Source organism: Ptychodera flava, unplaced genomic scaffold, assembly GCF_041260155.1.
Source record: "Ptychodera flava strain L36383 unplaced genomic scaffold, AS_Pfla_20210202 Scaffold_33__1_contigs__length_2856901_pilon, whole genome shotgun sequence".
Lineage (NCBI taxonomy): Eukaryota > Metazoa > Hemichordata > Enteropneusta > Ptychoderidae > Ptychodera > Ptychodera flava.
In genome coordinates, this window is record NW_027248355.1 from 817,699 (window position 1) to 845,000 (window position 27,302).

Consider the following 27,302-nt stretch of genomic DNA (forward strand, 5'->3'; position numbering starts at 1 on the left):
GTCATACACATCAGTTAATAAAACATTAAATTCTAGGATAATAAACAGCACATTTTTCATCTTTTCATCATAAATGCTACAAAAATAATCTTCTTCAACTTTTAAAGGCAGGTTGTTATTTTGGGTGGACTATTCCTTTAAGTTTCATAGCAATCAGACGAGCGAGTTCAGAGAACAAGATTTTTTGACTAAAACAGAAAAATACCCTAAAAATACAAACATGCAAATTTCATCCCAAATTTTGCACACATAATTTAGAATACCTAAAGAAATCTGCATACCAAGTTTCAACCAAATCTGACCAATGCTTACTGAGTTAGTTTTAGCCATTTGCAGGATTTTTCCTTTTTTCCCCCTCATTTGCATATTTTTGGCACTGACATGTTCATTTGAACAAATTCACATCTCCACCCCTAGGTGCACCTGTACACCAAATACTAAGACAGTAGGTGCTACGGTTTAGGAGTTTTTGATATGGACGGACTAACAGACATACATACATACTGACATACATACACACAGACGCCATTTTGCCACCTTATACGAATACCTCCCATTTGCATATATACATAGGCATATATGGGAGCGTAAAAATCCTGGACGAGACACTGTATATGCTCTTCTTAAAGGGCTAGAACATTCTAATTTGTCACTGAAAAAAACCCAACTCTGTCGAATTCTTATCTACGACTTTGCAGACAATGGCTTTTAATATAAATTCTACCTATTCAAAGGCACTGATAATGTGTGTAAATTTCTAAATACAAATTTTTTGAACACATTGTGTTTACTTTTTTCATGAGTACTCATGTGATATGAGAGACTTCAACCATGTGCACAAATTGAACAGAAACTTTGTGGACAAACGTCTTTACATTTTAAGTCCTGCTGTGAACCTTTAAGTTTCCATTCACAGTAAAACTCTTCCCGGACATTTTGCAGACAAATGGCTTTTCATTTGTATGTGTCCTGATGTGAACTTTCAGATTTCCACTCTGTGCAAAACCCTTACCACAGACTTTGCAGACGAATGGCTTTTCCTTTGTATGTGTCCTGATGTGACTCTTTAGATGTCCATTCCTTGAAAAAGCCCTCCCACACACTTTGCAGACAAATGGCTTTTCATTTGTATGTGTCCTGATGTGAACTTTCAGATTTCCACTCTGTGGAAAACCCTTACCACACACTTTGCAGACAAATGGCTTTTCATTTGTATGTGTCCTGATGTGAACTTTCAGATTTCCACTCTGTGCAAAACCCTTACCACAGACTTTGCAGACAAATGGCTTTTCATTTGTATGTGTTCTGATGTGAACTTTTAGATCTCCACTCGTTGCAAAACCCTTCCCACACACTTTGCAGACATATGGCTTTTCATTTGTATGTGTCCTCATGTGAACTTTCATATTTCCACTCATTGCAAAATGCTTCCCACACACTTTGCAGACGAATGGCTTTTCCTTTGTATGTGTCCTGATGTGACGTTTTAGATTTCCACTCCATGCGAAACCCTTCCCACATACTTTGCAGACAAATGGCTTTTCCTTTGTATGTGTCCTGATGTGATATGTGAGAGTTCCACGCCATGCAAAACCCTTCCCACACACGTTGCAGACATATGGCTGTTCACTTTTATGTGTCCTGACATGGATTTTGTGAGAGTAACTGCTTTTAAAGCCTTTACCACACACTTTGCAGACAATCTGTTGTTCATAAATATGAATCTGTGTGAGGTATTTCATGTCTTCTTTCTTTGTAAAACTCTTACAACATTCTTCACAAAAGTGGCCTTTCCTCACCATCCCCTGTGACCTTTTGTTCGTATTCTCCAGTGTAAAAGTCTTGCTATAATCTTGGACGACAGGTGTTCCTTTTTCAGTCTAGGTTGCTGTCTCACTAATGCTTTCTGCACATTGCTTCCCCTTGATGGTTGATCTTGCTGAAAACTATTTTTTGCAACAGGTGTCGTGGAATATTCTAAAACATAAGCATAAGTATGTATGACACATGTGATCTGGGTTGATGCCTATGGGTGTGAGAAAATACCTGTGCATGTTTGTGTGTTTGGCCTAACAATAACTGCACGTTTGTAATATATTATTTTCAATACAATTTATTTTGTGATTTCATATCAGTCAGAGACAATTTCGTTTCGAGTTCCCCATAAGTAAAATAAGTTTAAATGCTTCGAACATCAATGTGTTGGGAAAATTCCTGAATGTTGTGTACATCACAGAAAAGTGAAATTTACACCTTTAACAGTTCTTACATACCGTCAAGGATGTTTGAACACGTACTACATGGCTTAACAAACGTTTTATAAGTTACATGAAGTAATATCTACAGGAACAATCCAAGATTGTCATTGTTAAAATCAAACGCTTCATCACAAACAAAAATTTAAAGTGTAAAATTTTGATTTCACACCAAGAGTACAATGTAATAGTTTGAATATTTATAACTACTGAATAATTCTATGACGTACACAAAATATGTTGTAAATTATGATTATGAAAACGGAAATTATATATATATATATATATATATATATATATATATATATATATATATATATATATATATATATATATATATATATATATATATATATATATATATATATATATATATATATATATAAAACTAATAATCCGCGGCAAAAAATCGATGGTCCCGGACCTCGGACCACTGGATTTGCTCACCCCTGTGTGTATATATATATATATATATATATATATATATATATATTATATATATATATATATATATATATATATATATATATATATATATATTATATATATATAATATATATATATATATATATATATATATATATATATATATAGTAGATGAATAAAATTGCACACGTCTACTGATCTGCTTGTATATTTTCTGTTTATTCTGTTGGTAATTTGATACAACGTTTCGTCCTAAAAGTAGGACTTCATCAGGTTGAAGATGTCTACAAGGGAGAATACAGACAAATACAGAACAGTGTAAGGATAGTGTTGATCCTAATTAAATGCTAAACGGACTTTGCAGGCTGAGTAAATTATAAACTTGCAAAGGATATAGAATATGACAATTCTTACCGTTTATGTGTGGCGCAGATGGAAAGTGGCAATTCAAAATTGGCGGTAATGGTTATTTATAGTGCCTGTCCGAGGGCGCTGTGAGCAATTGTTATTTAAATTACTTTTAGCTAAGAATGTTGAGGCCGTTTGGTGACAATGTACCCAGTTTTGAAATCCAGATGGATATATATATATATTGCAGTGACTGTAAGTGGCACATTATTGGGAAGGCTAGTAATGAACAAATCAGGTTGTATACTTCTTTCGTTTTGTCCACTATAAATGATCTGTTTTATAGACCTTTCCTTGATTATTTTGACGATAACTTTGTCCCAGATGTTGTTATATCAGTTGTCTACAGTATATCAAACATGTTGGTTGTAAATGTTGCTAACTTGTTTTTACCATTACATACTCGTAGCAAGTACTCAGAGGAAGAAATTATATACTAATGATGTACACAGCAGAGTGTGTTCACTAACTAGACAAGTTGTTTTGCTGTTTTCAGAAGTAATCTTCCATCGGCAAGAAGTTGTGCAGCTCCGCGAAAAGCACTTTAAAAATGTTTGACTGTGGCATGTATAGACTTTTAAGGTGGAGGACTACCCAGTACCAAGAATATTGTCATATTGTAGAAATCACTTATGTTGTAGCTTGTATAATGGCTGTTCCCAGTCTACTTTTTGAGATAATGTACATTCAATTATCCGTTACCCTGTGATTTTGAGCTCTACACATTACTTTATTGCAAATTTGACCTGTTCAAAGAAAACAATAGCCATGGTGGATAAAAATATTATTTCATTACACTCTTGATTCTTAAGTATTGTCTACATGTAGTATTTCCGATATAAACATCATGTATGAAGCTACTCATCCAATAACAAAGATTCCACCTTATTTAATATAATAAAAATTGTGAAAAAATGCTGAGTCAGCACTTTTGCATCGGTGATTTTTCAAAGAAAAACCACCGTCCCACAGTAAGTGAGGCTACCCACAATTCCCCTTGATTTGTTCACTCAGACTATTTTTGCTAAAGGCTTTTTCAATTTTATCAGTTTCTTAACAATTTTTAACTTACAATTTAAGTTCAGGATTATTTGTTAAGACTATGTTCCAAAATTATTGATTATGTCAAAAATTCAAGAGTAAATTGAATGAGAAGTTGATGTTTGAAGGTGCTAAAAATAGCACACTTGTCAAGATAAAGTTATCAGCAACTAAGATGGTCTCATCATGCCACCTGTTAGACATGCAAATTTCCTTTGTTACGAACATTAAAAAAAAATCAATACCCTTTCTTTTGCCAACACAGATGCAACTTATTCCCTTAGTTTCCTTGGAAATATTGTGTATGGCTGTCAAAAATCTACGTCGACAAAATTACAAAATTGCTATCTCCTCCGCGGAAAAGGGGTTGATCTTCTCATTATTCACAATGAGAAATTAGAAAATTATGATTATCAGAACTATGTTGCCAGAATTTTGAAATATGGACCGAGTTGTTCTGTGTACAGAAGAAATTTGCTTCAGTTCAGTGAGTGATCTCCGTGTGTACAGATCATGGAGAATTGTGGGTAGCCTCACTTACTGTGCGTCCCTCCACCCACCGGTCTGGAAACACTGACTTTCCTTTGTTCCGATGCGCGTTACGGATAAACATATCGTTTACACATAATCCGGTAATCCCTGACACAAGTACGTTTGCGTAACTGTGTGTGAACTATGAATATTCATTACAAACATGCTAATTTTAACCCTGACGACCAAGATGCAACACAGTATTTCTTACTGCGCACATGCAAACTAAACTTTACGTCAGCTCTCCCCAGAATCAAAACAAACCATTTCCACCGCACGCGTAAAGATGTCGTCTAATGACTTCGCTGAGTTAGATGAAAAGATAGATTGGGGATTCTTTTTGGAAGAGGCCGAGGTTATAGCTGACCCTGATGTCGAAGTGGATGAAACTCGTGATTTTGCTGAGAGTACATGTGACAGTGTACAAGAAAACTGTAATCTAGCACGGCCACGGTCCCGCCACACAAACATACAATTATGATTCTCTTTAAAAATCAAGCACAGAAACATGGTATTTGTTTTATATTTTTCAATTAAAAGCACCTTTTAGTCGATCATTTGTGAAAGTTTTATGAAATTGACAAAATTCCTAGTATGTTTTCTGACATTTCTACATACCAGTATATGCAATCCTATGCAATGACTAATTTTGCATAGCCCCCAGGGTAGTCTTCTACCGTACATTATGCTAAGAAAAATCACTATTTGCATCAAATAGTGATTTATCTTATTGCAAGGCAAACCAATCATTTCATACTTTCATTCTAAGGTACCATGCAAATCCTCTCTATACTTTTGACAGTGCAATTTGTGTAAATAAACATAATGCAACAAACGTTTTCTTGCTGATACACATGATACACAATAACAAACACATAATTCAGTTAGAAATTGTCGGAGCACATAATCAGCAAAGTGATATCTAACTTTGAAGTTTAATGGTACACAATTTGCAGGTCTCCAGATATTTATGGAAAGTGAGATGTTACATGCACGTTGTTATTTAGGTCATTTTCCCCCACACTCACCATGACCTGAGTTCAATTAGTCTAGAACATTCTCAAGGTCACTGCCCTTAATGACCTCACAACCTTGAATCCAATTAGTCATGTTTGGAATGTTCTGGAAATTTACTGAGTTGTGTACATAAGAAAGATAATTTTAAGGGCCGTTCTGACACAGCATTTAACAACGTTGTGAACGCCGTTGTTATGGTAAACAACGACGAAAACCACGTGTGAGAACAGTTAACGACGGTGCTGCGACGGCGTCGATCTACGGCGTCGAATTTCGTCAGACCTGCAACGGCGCGCCGACGCAAATTGTGTGTCAGAACGGTTAACGACGGTGTAAACGCCCTCTCGCGACGACTTTTGTCCAAAACATTACCTCTGACCTATCAGCTCGAGTGCACAGTACGCATAGCTGGACTCGACACGAACCATGGAAGACAACAGATCTCTCGCTCCCGTTCAATGCCCTCCAGCTTTCAGGGGAAATAACTGGTCGGAAGATGAAGTAGCCCTGGCGTCAATGCATTGTTTAAATGCTGAAGCAGCATGTACATGAAACGCATGGTTGATCGCCTTCTTGAAAATTTCTTGCGTACTCGTCATGGTCAAACTGAAGTACGTTGTGTCCATGTTGCTGGGCATTCCTGAGGCGACGATTGAACTGTTGAATCCGTCTGGATCGCATATGAAGGTGAAAATACAGGAGACACGCCGCTACAGTTGCGTCCTGGACATCCGCCATTGTTGTTTATATCCAACCTGTACTATAGACATATATTGAACGTAGAGGGCGCAAAACACCGGTGTTTTCCTCAAAACACCGGAGGAAATTCCGTGTATGGACATAAGTAGAGATTAAGGGTTAATCCACAGGTGTTTACCAATCAAAACCGTTAGTTACCGGCGGCGTTGGTTTGGCTAGTGGGAACACAGTATTAGAACAGTAATTAGCATGTAAATAAAAGTTCTAGATTTTTCTTATATGCTCTTATATAACCACATGAGTATAAATACTGAGACAGCAGGCTTGCAGTCAGACATTTTGGGATTGTGTCTCTTGCGTGTTACTTCAAGTCTTTGGAAACTCCAGTAGTATTAATTTCAAGACTTCAACACCTTCACTGCCACACTGGACTTTGTGCAACTTCAAGCCTGCATGCTAAAGGACTGTTCATTCATCGGACTAACTGTTACAACTCTGAGACTGGAGCTTTGCCATCCCAGCTGAGATAAGTAGCCTGTACACTTTTATAGTTTGTATTCTATCCCTTGTATTAGCAATTTGTTTTATTTTTCGTAATACACGGAAACTGCTGAGTTCACCTTTTGTTTGTTTTTTTGTCACGTAACAACATGTCCAGCATACATTTTCATCTTATGATGCTGAATGACTTGCAGACTCACGGTGAAAATTGGGGAACCAAACTGGTGTTTTCTTTTCTCTTTTTTCAAATTTGGTTGCCATAAAACAAAGTAGAAAGCAACAATCCTGAGGAATATTTCAGAACCTTTGTTGGACAGAACACCTTATCCATAACATGAACTCACATAATGTCTATGTTATATTTCTACTAGTTCAATTCACAATTCAATGTTCATAAATGCAGATAACCCTGGATACATCAAAGTTCACATTTTGTCAGCAGTACATTTTATATCAGAGTTGACAGAGCATGAATATTTCACATTCTTTTACAAACTTTAAAATAGTCATGATGTACATGTTTTCAGATGATGGTAACAAAACATGTTAATTTGTTTTTTGGCCTTTTCTGCCAGCCGTTACTGAGAAATCCTTGATCATACAAATCACGATGAATTGGAGTCTAAAGTTTTAGTATCATTACGCAATGTGTGAGCCTACACACAATTCCATTCATACAAAGTGAGATCACTTCTTGACTACAGCAAATTTCTTGTGTACACAGGATGCTATGGTCAATATTTCAACAATCTGGCACCATAATATTGATGCACATGGTCTTCTGGATGCACATACAGAATTATTGGAAAATCAACCCCTTTTCCACGTAGGAGCTATCAAATTTTTAAATTTTTCACCAGATATTTTTGACAGCCGTGCATAATTCTATAGATCAGGACTTCTGCGCAAATATTTAATTGATGTGGTTTTTTTCCACAGACCCCCCCTAAAAGATTGTGATATTTTTGTCTCCCCCCCCCCAATTTTTGTTGGGAAAAATGGATCCCCCCCCCCCGAATATCATCCAGGCCCCCTGAAAGTAAATTCTGGACACTCCCTAACTTGGCTGGTTACCCAGATTGAGAGTCAATTAATGTCGCCAACTCTCCTTTTCTCCCATTCCGATATGTATATGGTCCAGATTGGGTTGGTTTTGTTCACAGTAGGGAAGTATAAAACAAGAGATCAATGCTCGCAGTCGCTTGCAGCTTGTGGTTCGATTCACGGCGAAGGCCACTGTAAACATCATGAGAAGAAGTTTAAGTTTGCAAAATGGCTGTCGCTGAGTTAAGAGACGGATTTCCCCTCACAAAAAGGCACAGTTCAATGGTCATCCAGCATCGATGGCTCCCACTACATCTCAAAATTCATACCTGCTGTTCTCTCTGCCTTAAAATTCGTCTTCTGTGCATATACAGGTACGATTTCCGAGGAGACCCTTGTAAGGTACAGCTGTTGTTAGAAGGGCATTGGCTCAATCAACATACCGGTGCAGTGCCATTTTTATTCCTTTCACGTCTGCCTTCCGCGCGTGCGTAGAAAATCCTGCAAGGCTTTGCCGGGCGCCGGAATGAAGCTTACATAGTTTGATTTGAAGCGTAGTAGAGCCATCGTACTATGACTTTAGCCGATATCTGTCACGTTACCTTATCTAATATCTTATTAATTTTTGGCTATATGCAAGCTACCATATTCTTCTATAGGCCAGTATGGTTGAAGTCGCAGTCAGGCTATCCCTGGCCCCGGTCCCTGGCCCTGCAACGAACCGTAAAGTCGATAGCTGTGAGTCCATAGCTGTGGTGTTTTCGGACGGGATTTCTGAATTTTACGTGCTGGCGGCATTAATAACGTAAATGTCAAAACCAGCACGTAAAAGTCAGAAATCCCGTCCGAAAACACAACAGCTATGGACCAACAGCCATACAGTTGATGCAGTGTCGATGGCATGGAAATATATGAGCTGTAATGATATTTAGGTCAGACCTTCCTCTAGGATTTTCAAACCCGCGTAAGGCAGTACGCAATTTTTTTTATTTGCGTAAAATGTATCAAAATTACGTACAACAACATGTAAGTCTATGTAAGTACCTATAAAATAACTGTATACGCGATATTGAAAACTAGTTCAAAAGTCAACGAATAGGCTAAAACTTCAATAAACAGCAGTGACACTGTTTTTTCTTTGACGAGTTTTACAATATTTAATACTCTTCTGTTCTATTCTCTGACGACGTATTCCTTTCTTACTAATTATTTAGACTACTACTTCCGACGATGTATAATTGATGTCTGGACTCTATCATCGCCACTCTGAAGGCAATTCGCAAAGTTTTGGGCCTTCCATGGTTTATCACCATCAGATCATTATGACATCTTCATTCAGACAACTACGATTCAATGTTTTAATCCTGTTTTGGGTACTGAAATCACGTTCACACGGGACAGGCCCACTTTGCAATTCACGATAATCGTTGTAAAGAAGCGTGCAGACCGGCTATGAAACTATTATTTCTAAGTCTGCTTAGCATTAGCTTAAATTGTTGATATTCGACGTTGAGATCTTCAGGGTTTACAAGTATGCATTTGGCGCAGCGGGGAAAAACATTTTTTGAAATAACGACGAACTATTGAACATGTTACATGTATTTTGGTACAGCCTTGAAGGAAACAATTGGTGCGACATAATTGACAGAATGTAGGACAAAATATAGCCAAATAATGATTTTTTTATCAGCAAACATTGATTTTTAGTCCCAGATAAACTACGAAATGGAGGGAAACAACATGGGCTCACATGTCATCGTTAGGGGAGAGCCATTTGATTTCTGGGGAGAGGTATGGAGGAAGTGGGTATGGGAGCATTTTGTCCAGTCAGAAACACGATTGGAACTAATTTGGGATAATTGGATAGTGAAGTAAGGTCGTTTTAACCCGCAAATGTAAGCTTATATGCTTTTCTTTTTAAGTTACACACTTGTTTTTATGAGTAATTTGTAATATTGCAACATTCAGCTATAGGGCACCTAACACTTTTGAGACATTTAAAAAATGCGAAAATCCAATTATCCCTAATTAGTTCCCATCGTGTTCAGAGTGACAGCAATTTTTTTTTTCTACTGTCAGACCTGCATCATTTTTTTCAAATGGAGTTAGCAGTGCAATTGGTTTTTAATTGGTCATCAAGATTGTAATGCGTTGTTCATAACTATACCACGTCACTGGTTCACAACTGTACCTACAATTAACTTGTTCTGTACGTGCAAGTAGATAGAACTAGCAGTTTGTATGAAATATGTCTACCAACCATACTTCTGCCACTACTTAAATTTTTTTGTACAAGAGGTAACTGGTAAAATATCCCTGAGGAGCTAAATGATCTGGGGAGTGCTGTACTCCTGACCCCTATTTGCTTTCCTTTAACTTAAGCCATCATAGTAGTACCAGGAACCAGAAGTTTCCATAGCTGTAGATTAATACTCATTTTTTTATTTATGTTACTTTACTGAGATTCATCAGTGTCTTGATGAGAGAGCCAGTGTTTCACATATCACAGGATGGTTCTATATATTCATTTTAAATTGCAACAAATGAAAACAAAATGGAAATTCTAGTATATTTACAACTTTAAATTATTGAACACTTTTCTGGCAAAATCAACTCTGCTCAGTACTATACCTGCTTTTCTTTAAAGGGACAAAGTCGCCAATTTTTCATGAATTTTGTTTGATACGAGATACTACTTATATTGTTTGACATGTTGAAAGATACTGATTGAATGGGTGACCATGCATATATTCAACCCCGATTTTAGACAAATTAAATGAAACCACGGCAAAAATGAATTAAAGCCCCTGTAGCTGTAACTCTTGAAATTTGTGAACCTGAAAAAGGCTTTCTTTTTTCACTGGTTTTCTTTAAATTCTACAGATTTAAAGGATATAGTCTTTTACCACTGAAAAATTGGACCACTGAAAAATTGGACAAGCAAATTTAAATTTTAACTGTTATTTTGATTTCCCGCCATTTTTAAAAATTGATAATATTACAAAGAAAACATAGCATATGGTGTCCCAGTGGAGTACATTCAGCAGTTTGCATTATATTTTGGACTACTCTGTTGTTTCTGTGAAGATTCCAATGCATATATGCACTACGTACTGTGTTTTTGCTTTATTTGCATGAGGGCGCCATTTTATGTTTGGGCAAACATTTATTATTTATCTTGCTCAAAATTGCACATGTAGTCCCAGTGGACAGTTTATTCTACCTGTATAAACACCCCTCAATGAGTACATTCCCATGAACTTGTTTTAGTTTGGAAGTAAAATCACAAAAATAATGCGAAAAAGATACAGCTATAGGGCCTTTAATGGTCATGACCATTTGTCCCTTTAAAACAGTCAATTCCTTTTAAAGGGATAGTATCGGCAACTTTTGACCATTTTTTCCGCCCGACCACATAATAAAAACCAAGCTACATTATATCTATCCCACCCTAATTGCCGATTGACAATGAAATAAGTCAAAACTAACACCCGAATGTGAATAACGAACGGTAATAAAAGTGTTTGCTGGCCTGACGCGCGGCGCTAGTGTTTACAAAATGTTAGGCGATCACGTGGTATGGAACACAAGGAGTGATGATATCACTAGCCACGCGAGAGCGGGATTTTAAACGTGATCACTGTAACAATGGAGACGGAGAGCGTCGTAAGTAATGCATATTTATATCCGACTTACGCACATGTGTATCTGTTTTGATTGTGATGTGTGATGTACGTCCACTGTTCGTTTGAATCCGGAGAGATATTTGTTCAAAGTCTTTTCTTCTGTTGCTTGAGTATGAGAATGGTTTTTACGATTCAAGTGGTGATGCATTAGGTCAGAGTAAAAAAAAAACAAGGTAATTTAGGCCCGGTGGCCGGACCCGGCATCGGCAGTCGATGCATCGCGCGAGCTAGCGCCAGGGCCCGAAACCACGGTCACCGCATCAAAAAGCCCGAAACGTCGAGCATTTTCCACCAACTATTCTTTACTTTATTTATTTACCAAAGTTTAAAACTAGTGCATGCATAATTCGGTAAGTTTGGTTTGTCATTTGTCGGCGAACAAGTCAACTATTTCAAGGTAAAGGTGACGATGCGATGCTGTACTTCAAAGTTGCAACGGGATCGGGAATGGCTTGCACCACAGTCCCTCCACAAGTGGAGGGACTGTGCTTGCACTATGGGCCGCTGACACTAGTTGTGTAGGTACATTTGACGTTGAACTACATGATCCGCAGGAATTATTTTTTGAGCAAAACTTTGGTGGTATTTGTAGTTGAGTCATTACATTTGCTAACTCTGGTTACGTTTCCTAAATACCAAACCAATAAATTCAAACGTGCCACACAGCGACCACTACAAGTACAGTATACAGTGAGCAGTGACAGTTCGCCAGCTCGGACGCGGGGCCCGGGTCACCATCAATCATTGATCAATGATCGTTCAGTGTACAGCCGTCCGCGATGTGTACGGCCTGTTGCATCTGCTTATTTCCCTGAAAGTGTTTTTGCATTTTGGCTAACATTTCCATCGCTTGTATTGCCTATTTCAGTCTATTTTTAAACGCATGTTCTTTGTTTGCTTGTTTGTTTTTGTGGGGGGATTCTTATAAAAATTTACTTTCGTCGCGAGCATCACCAATATCTGAATATGACAACAAAGTCAACATACAACACAAGTGTAGCCTACATGCATGGTTACAGAAATAAGATTATTTTGCAAATGAAACACAACTGCAAACTATAAGTCATGTGAAGAATTTATTTACATAAGTGACCAAAATTTACCCAGTTACCCGCAACTCAATTTGGTCTCACACGTTTGTAAATTTTCAGTGATTTTCGAAATGTTCAAGGGTTATGACTGTAAAGGCCAACATAAATATTTTACATCACAGAGCCACACAGTGGTGGACATGTGAATAGGCTTCCTTAGGATCAGATATTGCCAAACTGTCAGATACATTGTTCAATTGACAGGGACACTTGGTTTTACAAAATGCATGTACAAACACAGATTTATATAACTAACAAAAGATTTATGATTAGAAAGAATTCATTTGACTTGAGATAATCCCCCCACCCGTTTTTTTTAATTTCACCTCAAACTGTTCATACATCAGGCAAAATTCTACCAACTGAAAAAAGTTTACTTTGGGCCAAGTTTTATTTATTGACAACTGACTAAATCTACAATTGTGACACATGTATTGCAATGTGTAATAAAGAGTCAGCAGTACGGCCATCCATGCATGTTTTTGATACTTAGCAAATAACTTCAATATCAATATTCACGCTCAACATTAAGTTTTGATTTGATTTGAATTCACTTTCAGACATCGTCTGTATCACCTGTTTCATCTAACTCTGAAAGTACATATGAAAGTGAATCAAGAAGTAGAGGCAGAGGACGGGGCAGAGGGAGAGGGGGAGGGAGAGGAAGAGGAAGAGGGAGAGGGAGGGGTAGGGGTGGAAGTGCTAGAGGTAGAGGTGGAACCAGAGGCAGAAGACGTAATATTCAGGGGAGTACACCACAGGCAACTGATGGCATCCAGCAGCTGGAAGAAAGGAAAACAATGCTACGTGTATGTACATAAAAATATATTTATTCAGAAATCCTGAAATAGTAAATAAAACACTGTAAACACAGGGTCTCGCAAGTAATATTTGTATAGAAGTTATGAATATGATCAATAAATGTCTTGTATTACCGGTAAGCTTGTTTTCATTATACGAACCTTACCTGTTATTAGTGTGTGCCTATTACTTTACCCTTGCTATCTGTGTATAGTATTTCAAAGAAAACAGTCTATATCTGATAATTGCCCTCCCTCATCCCCTTCATCAATTTGTTCTGCCGATCACCGACGCAGGGTGGGGGTGGGGTGTGTGGGGACTTATCGCACGAACCAAATACCTCGTTAGCAGATCATAAGGTAGTAGACGGACTAACTAGTGATAAGCCCCCCACCTCCATCCCACATCAGTGATCGGCAGAACAAATTAATGAAGGGGATTAGGGAGGGCAATAAACAGATATGGACTGTTTTCTTTGAAATACTATACACAGATAGCTAGGGTAAAGTAATAGGCACACACTAATAACAGGTACAGCTTGTATAATGAAAAAAGTTTAATACAAGACATTTATTGATCATACTCATAACTTCTAGACGAATATCGCTCGCGAGACTCTGTGATGTAAAATGACAGTTTTGTCAGAGTACCACACAGGATAATCTTTTAAACATATTTGCACCTTTGTGATTGCAGGAACTTATTCAAGAAATGAGTACAGAAACCAAAGACAACATTCTTTTGCAAATGGTTGATTACCATCCAGCTTTGGTGTTCAATTTAGTAAAACCTACAGTCTTACAGTCTGGATACCATCCACCTGAATCATCACAACATCCAAAATGGTGTATCTGTACACATTGCAGAGAAATGCCAACTGAACTGGAACGAGTATGCTGTGATAGGCTACCAGAAATGTGTATATCTCAACTAGCAGTAAGTCACTCTTTTTTTTTCTTTGAGAGATTACAGGCAGATAACCTCCCCTTGTAAAATGAATGCAACTGATACATGAATGCAATATGACAATGACAACTTTTCGATATATTTGTTTGATAATTAAACAGTACCATTAGTAATGTAATTTTCACTAGACTCAGGCCCCTGCAAAGCATCATGTAAACTCAGTGGTATTTTTACATGTACTGATTATCATTGTCAGTCTTTACATTTGGAATTGCCTTTGCTAATCTGGAAACTTGATGGTAATCAATTTGTTTGCCTACTGTTGAATTCAAGTGCCAAGTTTACCTCTTCTGATTATCACACACCCCTTCCCAATTATGACAATGGTTTGGGTTTGGTGACTCAGGACTCTCTTGTAACAATTAGTCTATGGCATGACTGGGTCATCTTGAAATAATGACTACAGAAAAGAATTTAAAAATGTGTAATTTTTTCAGGATTTCAGGCTCCTTGTACTGAATGAAGCTGTATTGGCAATAGCTAGAATATACAGAAGAGATGTGTTTGCGACAGATGATGGTGATGACATAAATCGTGCAAATCGCCATGCTGCATATCGGCAGTTCACCATGTGGAGACACGGATTTCTAGGTGCTGGAAATAGACGTATCATTCCCAGTTGCTGTGTTTGGTCAATCAGAGACAAGTACCCAGACTCTTTTGGCAATTACACAGGGTTTATGCCCTCGAGACTTGCCTGATTGTTTTTTATCAGATATCCAGGAAACTATCATACAGTAAGTGAGGCTACCCACAATTCTCCATGATCTGTACACACAGACATAACTCACTGAACTGAAGCAAATTTCTTCTCTACACAGAACAACTCGGTCCATATTTCAAAATTCTAGCAACATAGTTCTGATAATCATAATTTTCTGATTTCTCACTGTGAATAATGAGAAGATCAATCCCTTTTCCGCAGAGGAGATAGCAATTTTGTAATTTTGTTGACATAGATTTTTGACAGCCATACACAATGTTTTCAAGGCAACTAAGGGAATAAGTGGCATCTGTGTTGGCAAAAGAAAGGGTATTGATTTTTTTTTAATGTTTGTAACAAAGGAAATTTGCATGTCTGACAGGCGGTTTTGATGAGACCATCTTAGTTGCTGATAACTTTATCTTGACAAGTATGCAATTTTAGCACCTCCAAACATGAACTTCTTATTCAATTTACTCTTGAATTTTAAACAAAATCAATAATTTTGGAACATAGTTTTAACAAATAATCCTGAACTTAAATTGTAAGTTACAAATTGTTAAGAAACTGATAAAATTGAAAAAAGCCTTAAAGGACCGAAGTCGGCCATTTTTGATGAATTTTGTTTGATACGAGATACTATTTATATTGTTTGACATGTTGAAAGATACTGAATAAATGGGTGACCATGCATATATTTGACTCCGGTTCTAGACACGATCAATGAAACAATCACGAAAATGAGTTAATGGTCATTAATTCATTGTCGCGATGATTTCATGTGTCGTGTCTAAAACTAGGGTCGAATATATGCATGGTCACCCATTTATTCAGTATCTTTCAACATGTCAAACAATATAAATAGTATTTTGTATCAAACAAAATTCATCAAAAATGGCCGACTTGTCCCTTTAAGCAAAAAAAGTGTGGGTGAACAAATCAAGGGGAATTATCGGTAGCCTGACTTACTGTGTATCATGGCATACAGCAAGTATGTACCCACACCCATTTCTTGCCAAAAAAAGTTTACATGTTCCTTACGCAGGGCACTCACAGAAAGAAACACAAATTGTAAGTCAGTGTATAGTTCATCACTGTTCACTGTTTTTACATTCTTTTCCCATTTTTCCCATAAATGTTACTGAGTTAGATTTTAGGCAGCTGGAAGCATTTATTGTCTTCTTGACCTTTTTTCCTGCACAAGGATTGCTGTTGGTGGTGGTGGCAATTCAGCAAGGTGGGCTGATAACCTACGTGGGTCTTGTGGCTCTAGTTCAACTTTTCTTTGCATTCCTTCTTTGTCTGCTAATCTTTTCTGTAGAATGGACTTCAGCACATCTGTGATATGTGGATATGTTTTATCCACCTTCACAGGACTCGCAGTCCACCTTCCGCTCTTCTTATTGTAGCGTCTCTGAGAGCTATAATAGACATTGTGTATAAATTACTATATTTTCCATATATATTCCATATGTTTTATATTTTTCATCTGTAACATAATTACTATTTATTTTATCAGTATTTGTGTTTTGTGCAATTTATTTTATTCAAAGTCTTTCGGTATTAGCATTATGGTTTTAGATGAAACTTACAACAGTATAAGCACAACTCAGGTATTTCATGTAGCTGTATTTGCAGACAGTAACAGGTACAGTAGTCATAACATTTGACAAAGTTTTACAGCTTATGCTTTTGATTATCATTACAATGCCTGATTGTTGCAGAAATTATGTTCAGTTCGAGTTAAAAAATCATGTGTAAGCTATTTAGTCAATAACCATATAAAAATGATTCTTTTTCAATCCCCATCCCCAAGCCCAGTCTGATGGTAACATGCTTTCTCACTGTTGGACCAAATTTGCAAGGCTAGTAAAGTTTTAGTAATATATGTATTGTACTGAAATGTTCAAGGTGTCCACAGTACATGCTATCATTTTGATAAAATTGCCATCATACTGGCTTTGTTCAGCTAGGGAGCCTTGTATATAGCCCAAGGTGAACACAGTTTGTAGTTTTGAGTGGAGCTAGAATAAATGCATGCACTTATCAAGACAAAGTGTGAAAATTTACAACGGCTTGCTGATCATAACGATAGCAAGGACCAATCCTTGACAGTAGTAGTCAGAATCATCCCAGCATATCTACCACTAGTTCTTAGAGCAAGGTTTTAAAAATGTATTTAGAAGAGAATGGGGCTGACTGTCCATAGGTTGATTAGTTTGACATACTAAACCCTGTGCTTGTTAGCTTCAATTTTTGAATAAAGCTACAAAGTTTGGCTGATAACACAAACCTTTGAAAATTCATGGAAGATATGACTACTGTCCCATCAAATATTTAAAGTTTTTATTTACACAGTTTCATTTGTACAATCATTTTTTTGTGTTTATCCTCAAGAGACAGTTGGATTTACATTACTGTCATAATTTATTACTTGTTTACAACTACTTTAGTATTTTATTTGAAAATATGTACTTTTTGTATAATCCAATAAATTTGTCAAAACTCACATTATTTCACCATTTTTGTTTCTTCTCACTTCCCTTCCATGATTAATATTATGGTCCATTGCCGCCAATAAATTCCTGACTCTGTAAATAGGAGGTGTATAGGCAAACCTCTTTGCTGCATACATCAGTATGTTCTGTTGGAAAAGTTCCAACTCTGCTGTACTTCTGAAATGAAAAGTAAGATACACATATCAGTGTGATGATAATGGTTATCATGTTTCAAGGCCCAATCTGGACAGAAGCTTCCTCTTGCAAGGAGGATCAAACAGACATTTTCTTTCCTTTTAGTACATTGATGTGACTCCACATCTTCTGACAAACTGAACACAAATCCACCCTCTTGATCAATCTATAGAAAGAAACCTACAAATGTACCTGTACATGCATGCATACTTGCCAATTTGTATGCATGCATGTATATGTGTAGATGTAACCAGATTAACACATGGACAACAGACCTATTTTCCATCCTATAACAACAACAGTTGCTTCTTCTACCAATCATGTTGTCACTTCACTCCTTTCATAAAATCTTTTGCATTTCCCTCAGAAAAGGACAATCACCCTCACCTGTCATGAGTATATGTATGTGCACAGTATGTCTTAGTTTATCTGTTATTGCATGGGCAAATAAACTTCATTCACCTCAGGCACATCATAAATAAGAAACTAGCTGAGAATGTCGCTATTTGACCTTGGAAGTACCTCACAGTATTGCTATGATTGTAACTGTAGCAGATCATCTTGCATTCTGTGAATCAAAATAATGCAAAGAGTTAGCCAGTCTTATTTATCTGTCACACACATTGTTTTACTGAATAGACTGCAAGATGATGTGCTACAGTTAGCACCACCATTCAGTACTTTGACATATATGACATTCCTAGCTAATTTTTGTATGTATTTTGTGCCCCCAGTGTGCACAGTTTATTTGTTGTTACCAATCATCACACATTACATTACCTGAAATTCAAAAAGTATGGAACCTTGTTGAGGAAAGCTTTATCCAGGACAATCTTTCGAAGAGCAACATGAGCGGGGTCATTCTTATTTAGCCATTCCCTTTCAGCCACAGTTTCTTCACACAATGGACCATGATCACACTTGTTCATACCCTGACCATAAGGAAGTATCCATGTATGTTCATTCACAACATGGTGAAGAGTACCACACCAAATTCCCTACAGTGAAGAGAACATGTAAAATTACTTATAAATGTAGGTCTCACACTACAGGAGGGTGTAAATTTTGATCAATGTTATTTCTGTGAAAACTGACAGCAGGACTTCGGTGATACCAGTCATACGTTACCATCATCAACAGATACATATGTAGCAGACAGATTGACAAATTCAAGTCATACCTTCACATACTTGGCAGATTTGAAAAAAATGACATAACATATAATGCCATCATAGTGATGTTAAAACTAAAATAAAAACCCACTTCCATGCAATGTAACCATGTAGTACTTTTGTGCTATCCATGGGCAGTAAGCTAGCTAAAAACAGGTTATGATCAAAAACAGATGAACTGATATTTTTATCCTAATTGGTACTAACCACAGCTAGCAAATTTTTCTTATTCAACATTCCAATCTGTGATGTTTGGATTGGTAAAACTCAAAAGAAAATCACAGCATGATTAGTCATGTGAAACTGTACAATCCAAAAAAAACATTCTTACCAAGAATTCATCGTAGCTTGTCGCCTTTTTACAACAATACCAGAAGTGAGTAACAATGTGCTGGCTCCATTGCAGTAATGCTTTACATTGTTTGTCTTGACCAGCCTGAACAAAATGAGAGAATATAGATATGGTTATACAGCAAAGTTTTGACCCTGTAGAGCTAAACCCAGATACAACCCTGTGGTACAGGTTTGTGTCAGCAAAGACGTCTTATTGCTGTGACAGGAGTTGTGTACAGGTCTGTGGCCAGTGCTGTGATCACATGGCTGTATAGAAATTTACAGTGCTGTAGACACAGTGATGTGACAGCGCCTGAAATTTCTGCCTGTCCCAGTACTGTACACACAGTGATGTGACTTCCTAACTGTATGTAACAGGGTCTGATTTTTTTTCAATGTGCTCACAATTATGCCTGTATTCAGTTCTCTCATCAAAATTTCCCATTTTTCTGAATACACAAACCCCTGAAATCTGACAAAATTTCAGACCCTCCATCAGGCCCTGTGAATTCAACACTGACACACCACTGTTCATACAGCAGTGTTTCAGTCATGTGGTCACAGCACTGGACACTGCCAGAAATTCCATCACCGTATACATTCCTGTAATATCAGGTTTGATTCAGATCTGTCCATACACCCCTGATATCTGACCATTTTACAGTTACTGTAACACAGATTATTTCTCAGGGACTGTTACAGGTACTGATCAGACCCTGCTACAGACATGTACTCAACTCTGCCTGTAGTTTTCTTGCTGTGTAGTTCTTGTTAGTGTAGTTACAATGTATGTTGTGTATTACTGTACAGTCATACAACTGATGTCAATTTAAGATTTAAATTTAGTTAACTACACTTGTGTTGCAGCTGGCTCATTTATGTTATTTGGAGAGACTTACCTTCATAATTTTCTTTCCTAGATTCTTGGCTACATGCCAGATATCATAGGAGTGTTTGATGTCTGGGTAAGTCCTCTCTGTATGGGAAGGGAAATGAGAAAATTATTTTGTTTTCCAAATAATACCTTGGACACCCATTAAGGATGAAGTAAAATATGTACTGATAATTGAAAACTGTATTGAATCCCATGAAATGAAGTCACAAAGTATGCCAATCTCAACTGGTGAATGTCCAATCAGTTTTGCCTATGTACTACCAATACAATGTCACATAGTTTGTTTAAATAGCATTTAATGGATATTCATGGGTCCATGAAGCATGAAAATGTGACAAAAATATTCCTTTTTTACTGTTTTACATGAATTTGTTCCAGAGCACTCTTTCATACTGTTCAACTTTTTCATTCAAATAAGATAAACATCATGCTTGTGCAAGCCGCGTTCCCTTCATACCCACAATCCAGGTTTAAATATGAAATACTAGTATCTTTTCCAATGGACCAGACATAAATGATGACAGACTGTCATGAATTTTTATTCTACCTTTATCATGTATGTTGAAAATCTTGACCACTTACTCATAAGTGCACCAATCTGTAAATGGCAATCTGTCACTACTTCTGTAATTTCTACCTCCTTATCTTGTAACTGTGAGAGGCTGACCTGGAAACATGCCTTTTCCAAGTTTGTCGATTTCCTATCTGTCTGGCGCTTGTCCATTGTCACCAATGACAAAATATCTTTAGATTCATTTTCCATCATGGTATATGAGCAGTACTGCGCACAGAAACCAGGTGAATCCATTCTTCCATCTCCTGTCAGAATTAAGTTAAATTGAGCATACTGTATGAAAAAACTTGTCGATATTTTAATTCTCCAAAGACTGTTTGTACTTCATACATGCAAATTGAAAGAACACATTATGCAAACATTGAAAAGTATGTTTATGTGACAATAGGGCTATTTGTCAAAGGAACTCCATTTATAGAGTCAAACTATCTCTGCCTCTCTTCTGTCTCCATCTCTATTTGCCTGTCCCTCTTTGTCTCTTTTTCTCTGTCTCATCTGTGTGTGTGTGTGTTGGGAGAGATCACTCACCAAGTACTACAAGATTCTTGTCTTTATGTTTGTCAATCATGTTCTGTTGATGTTTCAACCAGTACTCATCAATACTTGGTACAAGGTAGTGTTTTTGTATTTTGTAAAATGTTGCTTTGGACACTATCTTCAAGTTCAGCATTTTAGCAAACAAATGAATTTTTCCATAGTTGTTTCTTGACAACAGTATAGCTGCTGAAGTTATCAGGTCTCCACTATGAAGACGCCTGTTCAGTAACGGCTGAGAACACCATTTAAAATTGGTGTGGTTGGCAGGACAAGCCTGATATACAAAAGAAATTAAAGAAAATATTTCTAAATATGTGCCACACTTATAAAACTTAGCTGCAGTCAACAACCTATACAAGCTACAAGTTTACCTTTCCAAAGTCAGAAATTGCTCTGTTATTTTTCAAATACAGTATGCAGTTTATGCATTTGTGAAGTAACTGATCTCACATATCAAAATGAGTCAAAAATTTAAAAATTGTCCTCCTTGATGAAACTGAGAAAACTTGTATCAGAACATACCCATTTCAAATACAGAGCTGAACCTATCACTTCTTTAGAAACCTGGACAGCTCCTTTACAGTTGCTCACATGACAGATGCTATTAATCTTTGCATTGGCCAACACTAGAAGTTGTTGCATGTATGTCAGACATACATGGTCATTCAGAAGCCCACTGACATCTTCCTCTGTTGTGATTCTTGAAATGTTTTCAACATTTTCACCCTGTGAAGTTTCTGTTACTTGATCAACATCATCTTCATCATCATCATCATCATCATCATCATCATCATCATCATCTTCCTGTGCAGATTCTGTATTGTCATCAGAATAACTGTCCTCATCTTCTGCTAATTTCATTTGTTTTGGTCTGCAAATGTGGATGTTCTTTTAATAATCATCATAACATTTTCCTAGACTGCCATTTTTGACACTTATATCAGTATACTCATATTGTTCTCAACAAATGTTGTTCTCACCTAACAATCTTTGACACATAATGCACTTTAAAAACATATCCTAACTGTAACAGTGGAAGTATGAGATCATGCAAGGTTTCCCGTGTCATCACAATAGGTGTGAACCCTACTGTAATGACATCTGTTATACGGTATAAAACAATTTCAAGATTACCTGAGTGTAAAGGTAAAACTGGGTTCATACTCTTCATCGCTTTCATACTCAAAGTCTTCATCCTCTTCCATTGTAACATCTATAGTTACTCTTTACAAGGGTAAAGCAATACATCAAAGAGTCAAACATGAGGTGCAATTGAGACATAAAGATATTTGCACAATTTACATAATATGACAAAATAGTGAAATTCAAAAGTAGTACTTCATTACAACCTTTGATTTCTAAAAAAAATCTGGCAAATTCCAGTGAAAACTTACTCAAATGGATCTATGAATGAAGTCAACATCTTTTTCTTGATTCCTTCTCCCTTTTCTCTTCTCCTGTTGAGGTATTTATTTGTGATATTATTATTATGATTCAAAGATAATATTGATATGTACAATGTATATGCAGTTTAATGTGTTATCCATGCTTATCTTTCCCTTGTTCTTTCTGTATCAACTTTGTCAACTATTGAAATTAAATGGATAGACAGTGGTATTCCAGACATATTTCTATTCAAGGACACTTTGTAGATTTGTGTTCTTATAGATTACTATCTACTGCTAAATTATCAATAATCATCACAATTCCTTTCTTTCACAAAATCACATCAACTTATGTTTATTGAATTGGTTACTATATCTTTGACTGTCAGTATCAACATTTACATTAGTGCATTGATCAGAAGCAATCTCTTCAACACCTGACATTGCAGTTAGAGTTGTACTTCCATTTCTGGTCATAAAACAACAAAATAAGATAAAATATACTTTTAAAAAGTGTAATTAAATGAATTACATTTTTAAGAAATGATGAAAAGTATAGAGACAACAATAAAAATCCCATAACCATTGATTTTCTTGTACACTGTAACTATTGATAACTGAATGCATAAAGTGTATTTTGCAACATGATCATATACTAGTATTTCACAATGTCTATGGTCTTACCTTCGATCAGATTCCTGTGATATTTCTGAAACCCCAGGACTGGTAGTGAGTTTCTCTACTTCAACAAGCTTACTCTGTGAGCTTGGACCTGGTGTTGAAGTCACTGGAACAGTCTTTGGTTTGGTTGTGAAATATCTAATGTGGTACAATATAGAGTAAACAATTCAGAAAGTTTTTTAATGTTTACTTCAACTTGTTAAACATAAAATAGACTATGTACAAACTCAAAGAATCACTGTTTATCCAAGGATTAAAGACAGATAATGAATTATCTCTTTTCTCTACTGGTACTAAGGCTGTTTCCAACATTACTTAGTAACTTTTTTCTCAAAGTTGTTTTCAAAAAAGGTGTCATTTTAAATGTCGTTTCCTACATCGAACAGGAGGTATAAACTCGACCCTTATCCTGAAATATTTTGTTCAACATAAAAATAACACCGTGCCGGTAGGTCTCAATAGACACGAGGCACACGGAGGTACTTCCTTCATGATAATGGTGTCAGGAGTGGGAAAGCAAACGAACGAGACTGTAAACAATTGTTTACAAACTTGCCAGACGAAACATTAAATGCAATTCAAATGGCCATCCTCAGTTGGTGATAAAATTGCTGCAGGTCTGGTTGCGTCAACGTTCAGCGTTCGAAATCTTAACTGCAGTATGGGTCTGTGTAAGTACAACTACAAACAACACAGAAAGTTGCAACTGAACGCGGATCACACAATGTTTACACATGCTGCATGCCGTGTACAGCGTAATGAAGTTGGCACTGATACTTGGTAGTTCTTCTAATTTCTGAAAAGAGATATCTCGTCAAAATCACGCTCCCGATGTCCGGCTGACGTTATACTGAAAGTTGAACACGATACGCGTACGAAGCACGACACACATGCATTGCACTTGCAGCCCGCAGGTTCATATGATTCAAACCATGCATGTTCAAACTAACTTACCGATCAAGTAATAAACGTGCTACTTCGGCGTGGGATGACAACTCTGCGTCTTCTTTGACCTGCTTCCAACGTTCTATTTCTTCATAAATGTTAATTTTTCCAACATTCCTCCTAATCCTACTCCGCTTTGCTGCTGACTCGCTTTTTTTCGGTCGACCCACTGGTCGTTTGCGCTGTGGTGTGGACGCCATTTTAACAGAGTTGAACTGTGACATGTGCGGTACTTTTCTTGCGCATGCGTACAAAGTCGATTACGTTGCATTCAGTGTGTCAACATCGTTGAATTTCTGTCCGTTAAGAAATTCACTTCGTCAACATTCTTTATCACGAGGAATTGATACACGTTACGTACTGGGGTCACTTAGTAGGTGATTCTTCATGATTCACTGTGCTTATTCATGTGAATAGTTCGTGACGTGCGACAAAAATAGTGAAAATATTCTCAAAAGTTGCCGATACTATCCCTTTAAGTTCTCAGGGAAGATGTTATCATTTTTTGTCAGAGAAACAAGACTCACTGCACATTGTATTTCATTATATTTGTTGTTCCTCAAATTTTCATTGTCAACTTGAACATCTTTCTAACATATGGAGAGAATAATATATTGGTTTCAACACTAGTTTATTGACTCCTCAGGTCTTGTATTTTAATTTTTCACAATTTACAGAAGTCAAATGGTCCCCTGTAGATGTTGCCTGTGCCATTGAGATATTGCAACAGAAATCCTGAAATATTTCTTCGGTCAGAAAAGGGAAGGAAAACATCGAGTGCACTGAGGTGTAAAGCAGACCTATGTAGTGCATGTATATGCTTACCCGTATAAGTGCTGGAAAAAACATAAGAACAGCTTGTAGTAAAAACATTTGCGCCGCCTATGGCGGCGCGCCGGCAAAGAATACATGAGAATAAAGTTTCCAAATTTTGCTCATTTCAGGTTCTGTCAGTTATGACAATTTTTTTTTCTCAAAGCATTACAGGATCAATTTTTTTCCTTCTATTTCACCTGGTGACAATTTTTTTTCCCTCAAAATCCTCCATATCCCCCAAGAAATCAAATGGTTCTCCCCTTACAAAGACTGCGGGGGGGGGGGGGTGTTCAAATGCGTATCGGATTAGGCAGACGTCCATTTACTTTGCGTACTTCAGATTAATTATGCGTGAAATACGGAGAATTTTGCGTTCACGGAAGCTCTGTAAAAATATTTTGAAATTTAATATTTTCAACAAATCGATGTATTGTTTTAATCATACCGATCAATCAAATCTGCCATAACCCAGTTTTCTGCAGACTATCCAATGAAACAGCTGTTTTCAACAACTTAGATCATGTAGCCCTGCGTACCGTGCTGTGTGTTTCGGGCGATACACCACAGGGAATTGAGTAATCTTGTTGTTGTTGTTGTTGTTGTTGTTGTTATTGTTGTTGTTGTTATTGTTGTTGTTGATGGTGATGATGACGATAATAAAAATTATTAAAAAACAACGTGTCATTCCTTGCTGTTGTTTGTCGATGTTGTAGATAATTGTAAAAGAAAACTGTAATCGTGACCAAAAAACGACGTAGGTCGCTAAACGTCACTAGGACGGGAGTGATGTTGAGCGACCTACGTCGTTTTTTGGTCACGATTACAGTTTTCTTTTACAATTATCTACAACATCGACAAACAACAGCAAGGAATGACACGTTGTTTTTTAATAATTTTTATTATCGTCATCATCACCATCAACAACAACAATAACAACAATAACAATAACAACAACAACAACAACAAGAAGATTACTCAATTCCCTGTGGTTACACAGGTGGGGGCCGTGTAACGCCCGAAACACACAGCACGGTACGCAGGACTAATGATCATGTACAGTTTATGCTTGTGATCACTGTAATGATTGCTGTCAAAGTGTGAAAATGATAACACGATTGGAACTAATTTGGGATAATTGGATGGTGAAGTTATGTCGGTTTAATCTGCAAATGTAGGCGCATCTACATGTTCATTGAAGGGAGCGCTTTCTGCCTCATTCATCAACATTTATATGAGGCAGACTTGACATTTTATGGGGCAGTAATTTTTGATGTTGATTTTGCCTTGCTAGTTCATGATCCGTGACCCGTTTTCACGTTTTCGCCCACGCCCTCTACCGGGGAAAACGGGCCAGGGACCCGGACGAGATCTGCAGGACAGCATAGCCGTAATCAGCTGGTGCGGCGTCTGGCGCCTCCCTCCCTGCTGGATAATCCGGTAATAAGCTGCACGGGCTCGCTGCTTAGGGTAGAGGTGTATATAGGATTGTGTTTAGCAGTGTAACTATTATAGGTCCTTCGAAGCGTCAACATGGCCGAAAACGCCACTATCGTAACCACTGTCCGTCTGGCCACCGAGTATCTGGAATATTTGCCTGACAATCCATTTAGGCCAACCATGGAATATTACTGGACGAGTATGACGGATAACTACAGCAAATTTGACATCGCATCATGGATATCGTTCATCTATCACGAGGTATGTTTCACCATGGTTTCACACAGTTGCAGCATCGGTCCGTGATAGAGGGACCGTGTTTGATATCAAAACACGGTTGGTTCATCAATACAAATGACCCCGCACGGTGACACAGTTATTGTGAACAGCGCTCTTGGTGTATTGTCTTGGTTTTTTTTTATGATAAAAAACGAGGCCTTCAAGTTCTTATGGCTAGTTCTGACGTCAGATCAAACTTAACCATAGAAGCTGGAGCGACTCTGACTTTGCATTTTTGTAGATCATTAGTCAACGATCGATGACGACTAAAGATTTCGACAAAATACTGTTTTAGGTTAGACTTAAGTTTTACCTCATGAAAGTCGCCAATTCTACAAGTCAGTACGTTGCGGTTCATATTTTTTTTGCAATAATCTGGTCAGAAA

General features: G+C 37.2%; 4 protein-coding genes across 4 annotated transcripts in view; 2 read left to right on the forward strand and 2 right to left on the reverse strand.

Moving 5' to 3' along the window:
• Positions 1 to 326: 326 nt before the first annotated feature.
• LOC139127609 (gastrula zinc finger protein XlCGF57.1-like) lies at positions 327 to 8,384 on the reverse strand. The gene is made up of 2 exons (XM_070693521.1): positions 8,252 to 8,384; positions 327 to 1,977 (listed from the first exon to the last, which is right to left on the reverse strand). The coding sequence occupies exon 2, from the start codon at positions 1,800 to 1,802 to the stop codon at positions 879 to 881; it is 924 nt and encodes a 307-aa protein (XP_070549622.1). The 5' UTR covers positions 1,803 to 1,977; positions 8,252 to 8,384; the 3' UTR covers positions 327 to 878.
• Positions 8,385 to 11,292: 2,908 nt separating this feature from the next.
• Positions 11,293 to 15,167, forward strand: LOC139127591 (uncharacterized). The gene is made up of 4 exons (XM_070693499.1): positions 11,293 to 11,588; positions 13,260 to 13,508; positions 14,197 to 14,436; positions 14,904 to 15,167. The coding sequence occupies exons 1-4, from the start codon at positions 11,571 to 11,573 to the stop codon at positions 15,165 to 15,167; spliced, it is 771 nt and encodes a 256-aa protein (XP_070549600.1). The 5' UTR covers positions 11,293 to 11,570.
• On the reverse strand, positions 13,512 to 24,850 carry LOC139127590 (uncharacterized). The gene is made up of 12 exons (XM_070693498.1): positions 24,394 to 24,850; positions 23,443 to 23,577; positions 22,768 to 22,830; positions 22,508 to 22,597; positions 21,896 to 22,244; positions 21,365 to 21,647; positions 20,845 to 21,081; positions 20,267 to 20,343; positions 19,366 to 19,470; positions 18,643 to 18,860; positions 17,680 to 17,844; positions 13,512 to 16,590 (listed from the first exon to the last, which is right to left on the reverse strand). Exons 1-12 carry the CDS (start codon positions 24,606 to 24,608, stop codon positions 16,341 to 16,343), a joined length of 2,187 nt encoding a protein of 728 aa, XP_070549599.1. The 5' UTR covers positions 24,609 to 24,850; the 3' UTR covers positions 13,512 to 16,340.
• Positions 24,851 to 26,550: 1,700 nt separating this feature from the next.
• LOC139127600 (methylsterol monooxygenase 1-like) overlaps positions 26,551 to 27,302 on the forward strand; it is an 11,521-nt gene continuing 10,769 nt past the window's right edge. The window contains exon 1 of the mRNA XM_070693512.1: positions 26,551 to 26,898. Coding sequence (XP_070549613.1) covers positions 26,731 to 26,898 — 168 coding nt within the window. The 5' untranslated portion in view covers positions 26,551 to 26,730. The remainder of the gene's footprint in view (positions 26,899 to 27,302) is intronic.

Excerpts from the sequence above, each read along its gene's own strand:
- LOC139127609 (XM_070693521.1), bottom strand. The coding sequence starts at position 1,802 with ATGGTGAGGAAAGGCCACTTTTGTGAAGAATGTTGTAAGAGTTTTACA.
- LOC139127591 (XM_070693499.1), top strand. Across the intron at positions 13,509-14,196 it reads AAAGGAAAACAATGCTACGT|GAACTTATTCAAGAAATGAG; the intron begins GTATGTACATAA and ends TTGTGATTGCAG. Across the intron at positions 14,437-14,903 it reads TGTGTATATCTCAACTAGCA|GATTTCAGGCTCCTTGTACT; the intron begins GTAAGTCACTCT and ends TAATTTTTTCAG.
- LOC139127590 (XM_070693498.1), bottom strand. The coding sequence starts at position 24,608 with ATGTCACAGTTCAACTCTGTTAAAATGGCGTCCACACCACAGCGCAAA. Across the intron at positions 23,578-24,393 it reads GCACGTTTATTACTTGATCG|ATATTTCACAACCAAACCAA; the intron begins GTAAGTTAGTTT and ends GTACCACATTAG. Across the intron at positions 20,344-20,844 it reads ACAGATTGGTGCACTTATGA|AGAGGACTTACCCAGACATC; the intron begins GTAAGTGGTCAA and ends CTTCCCATACAG.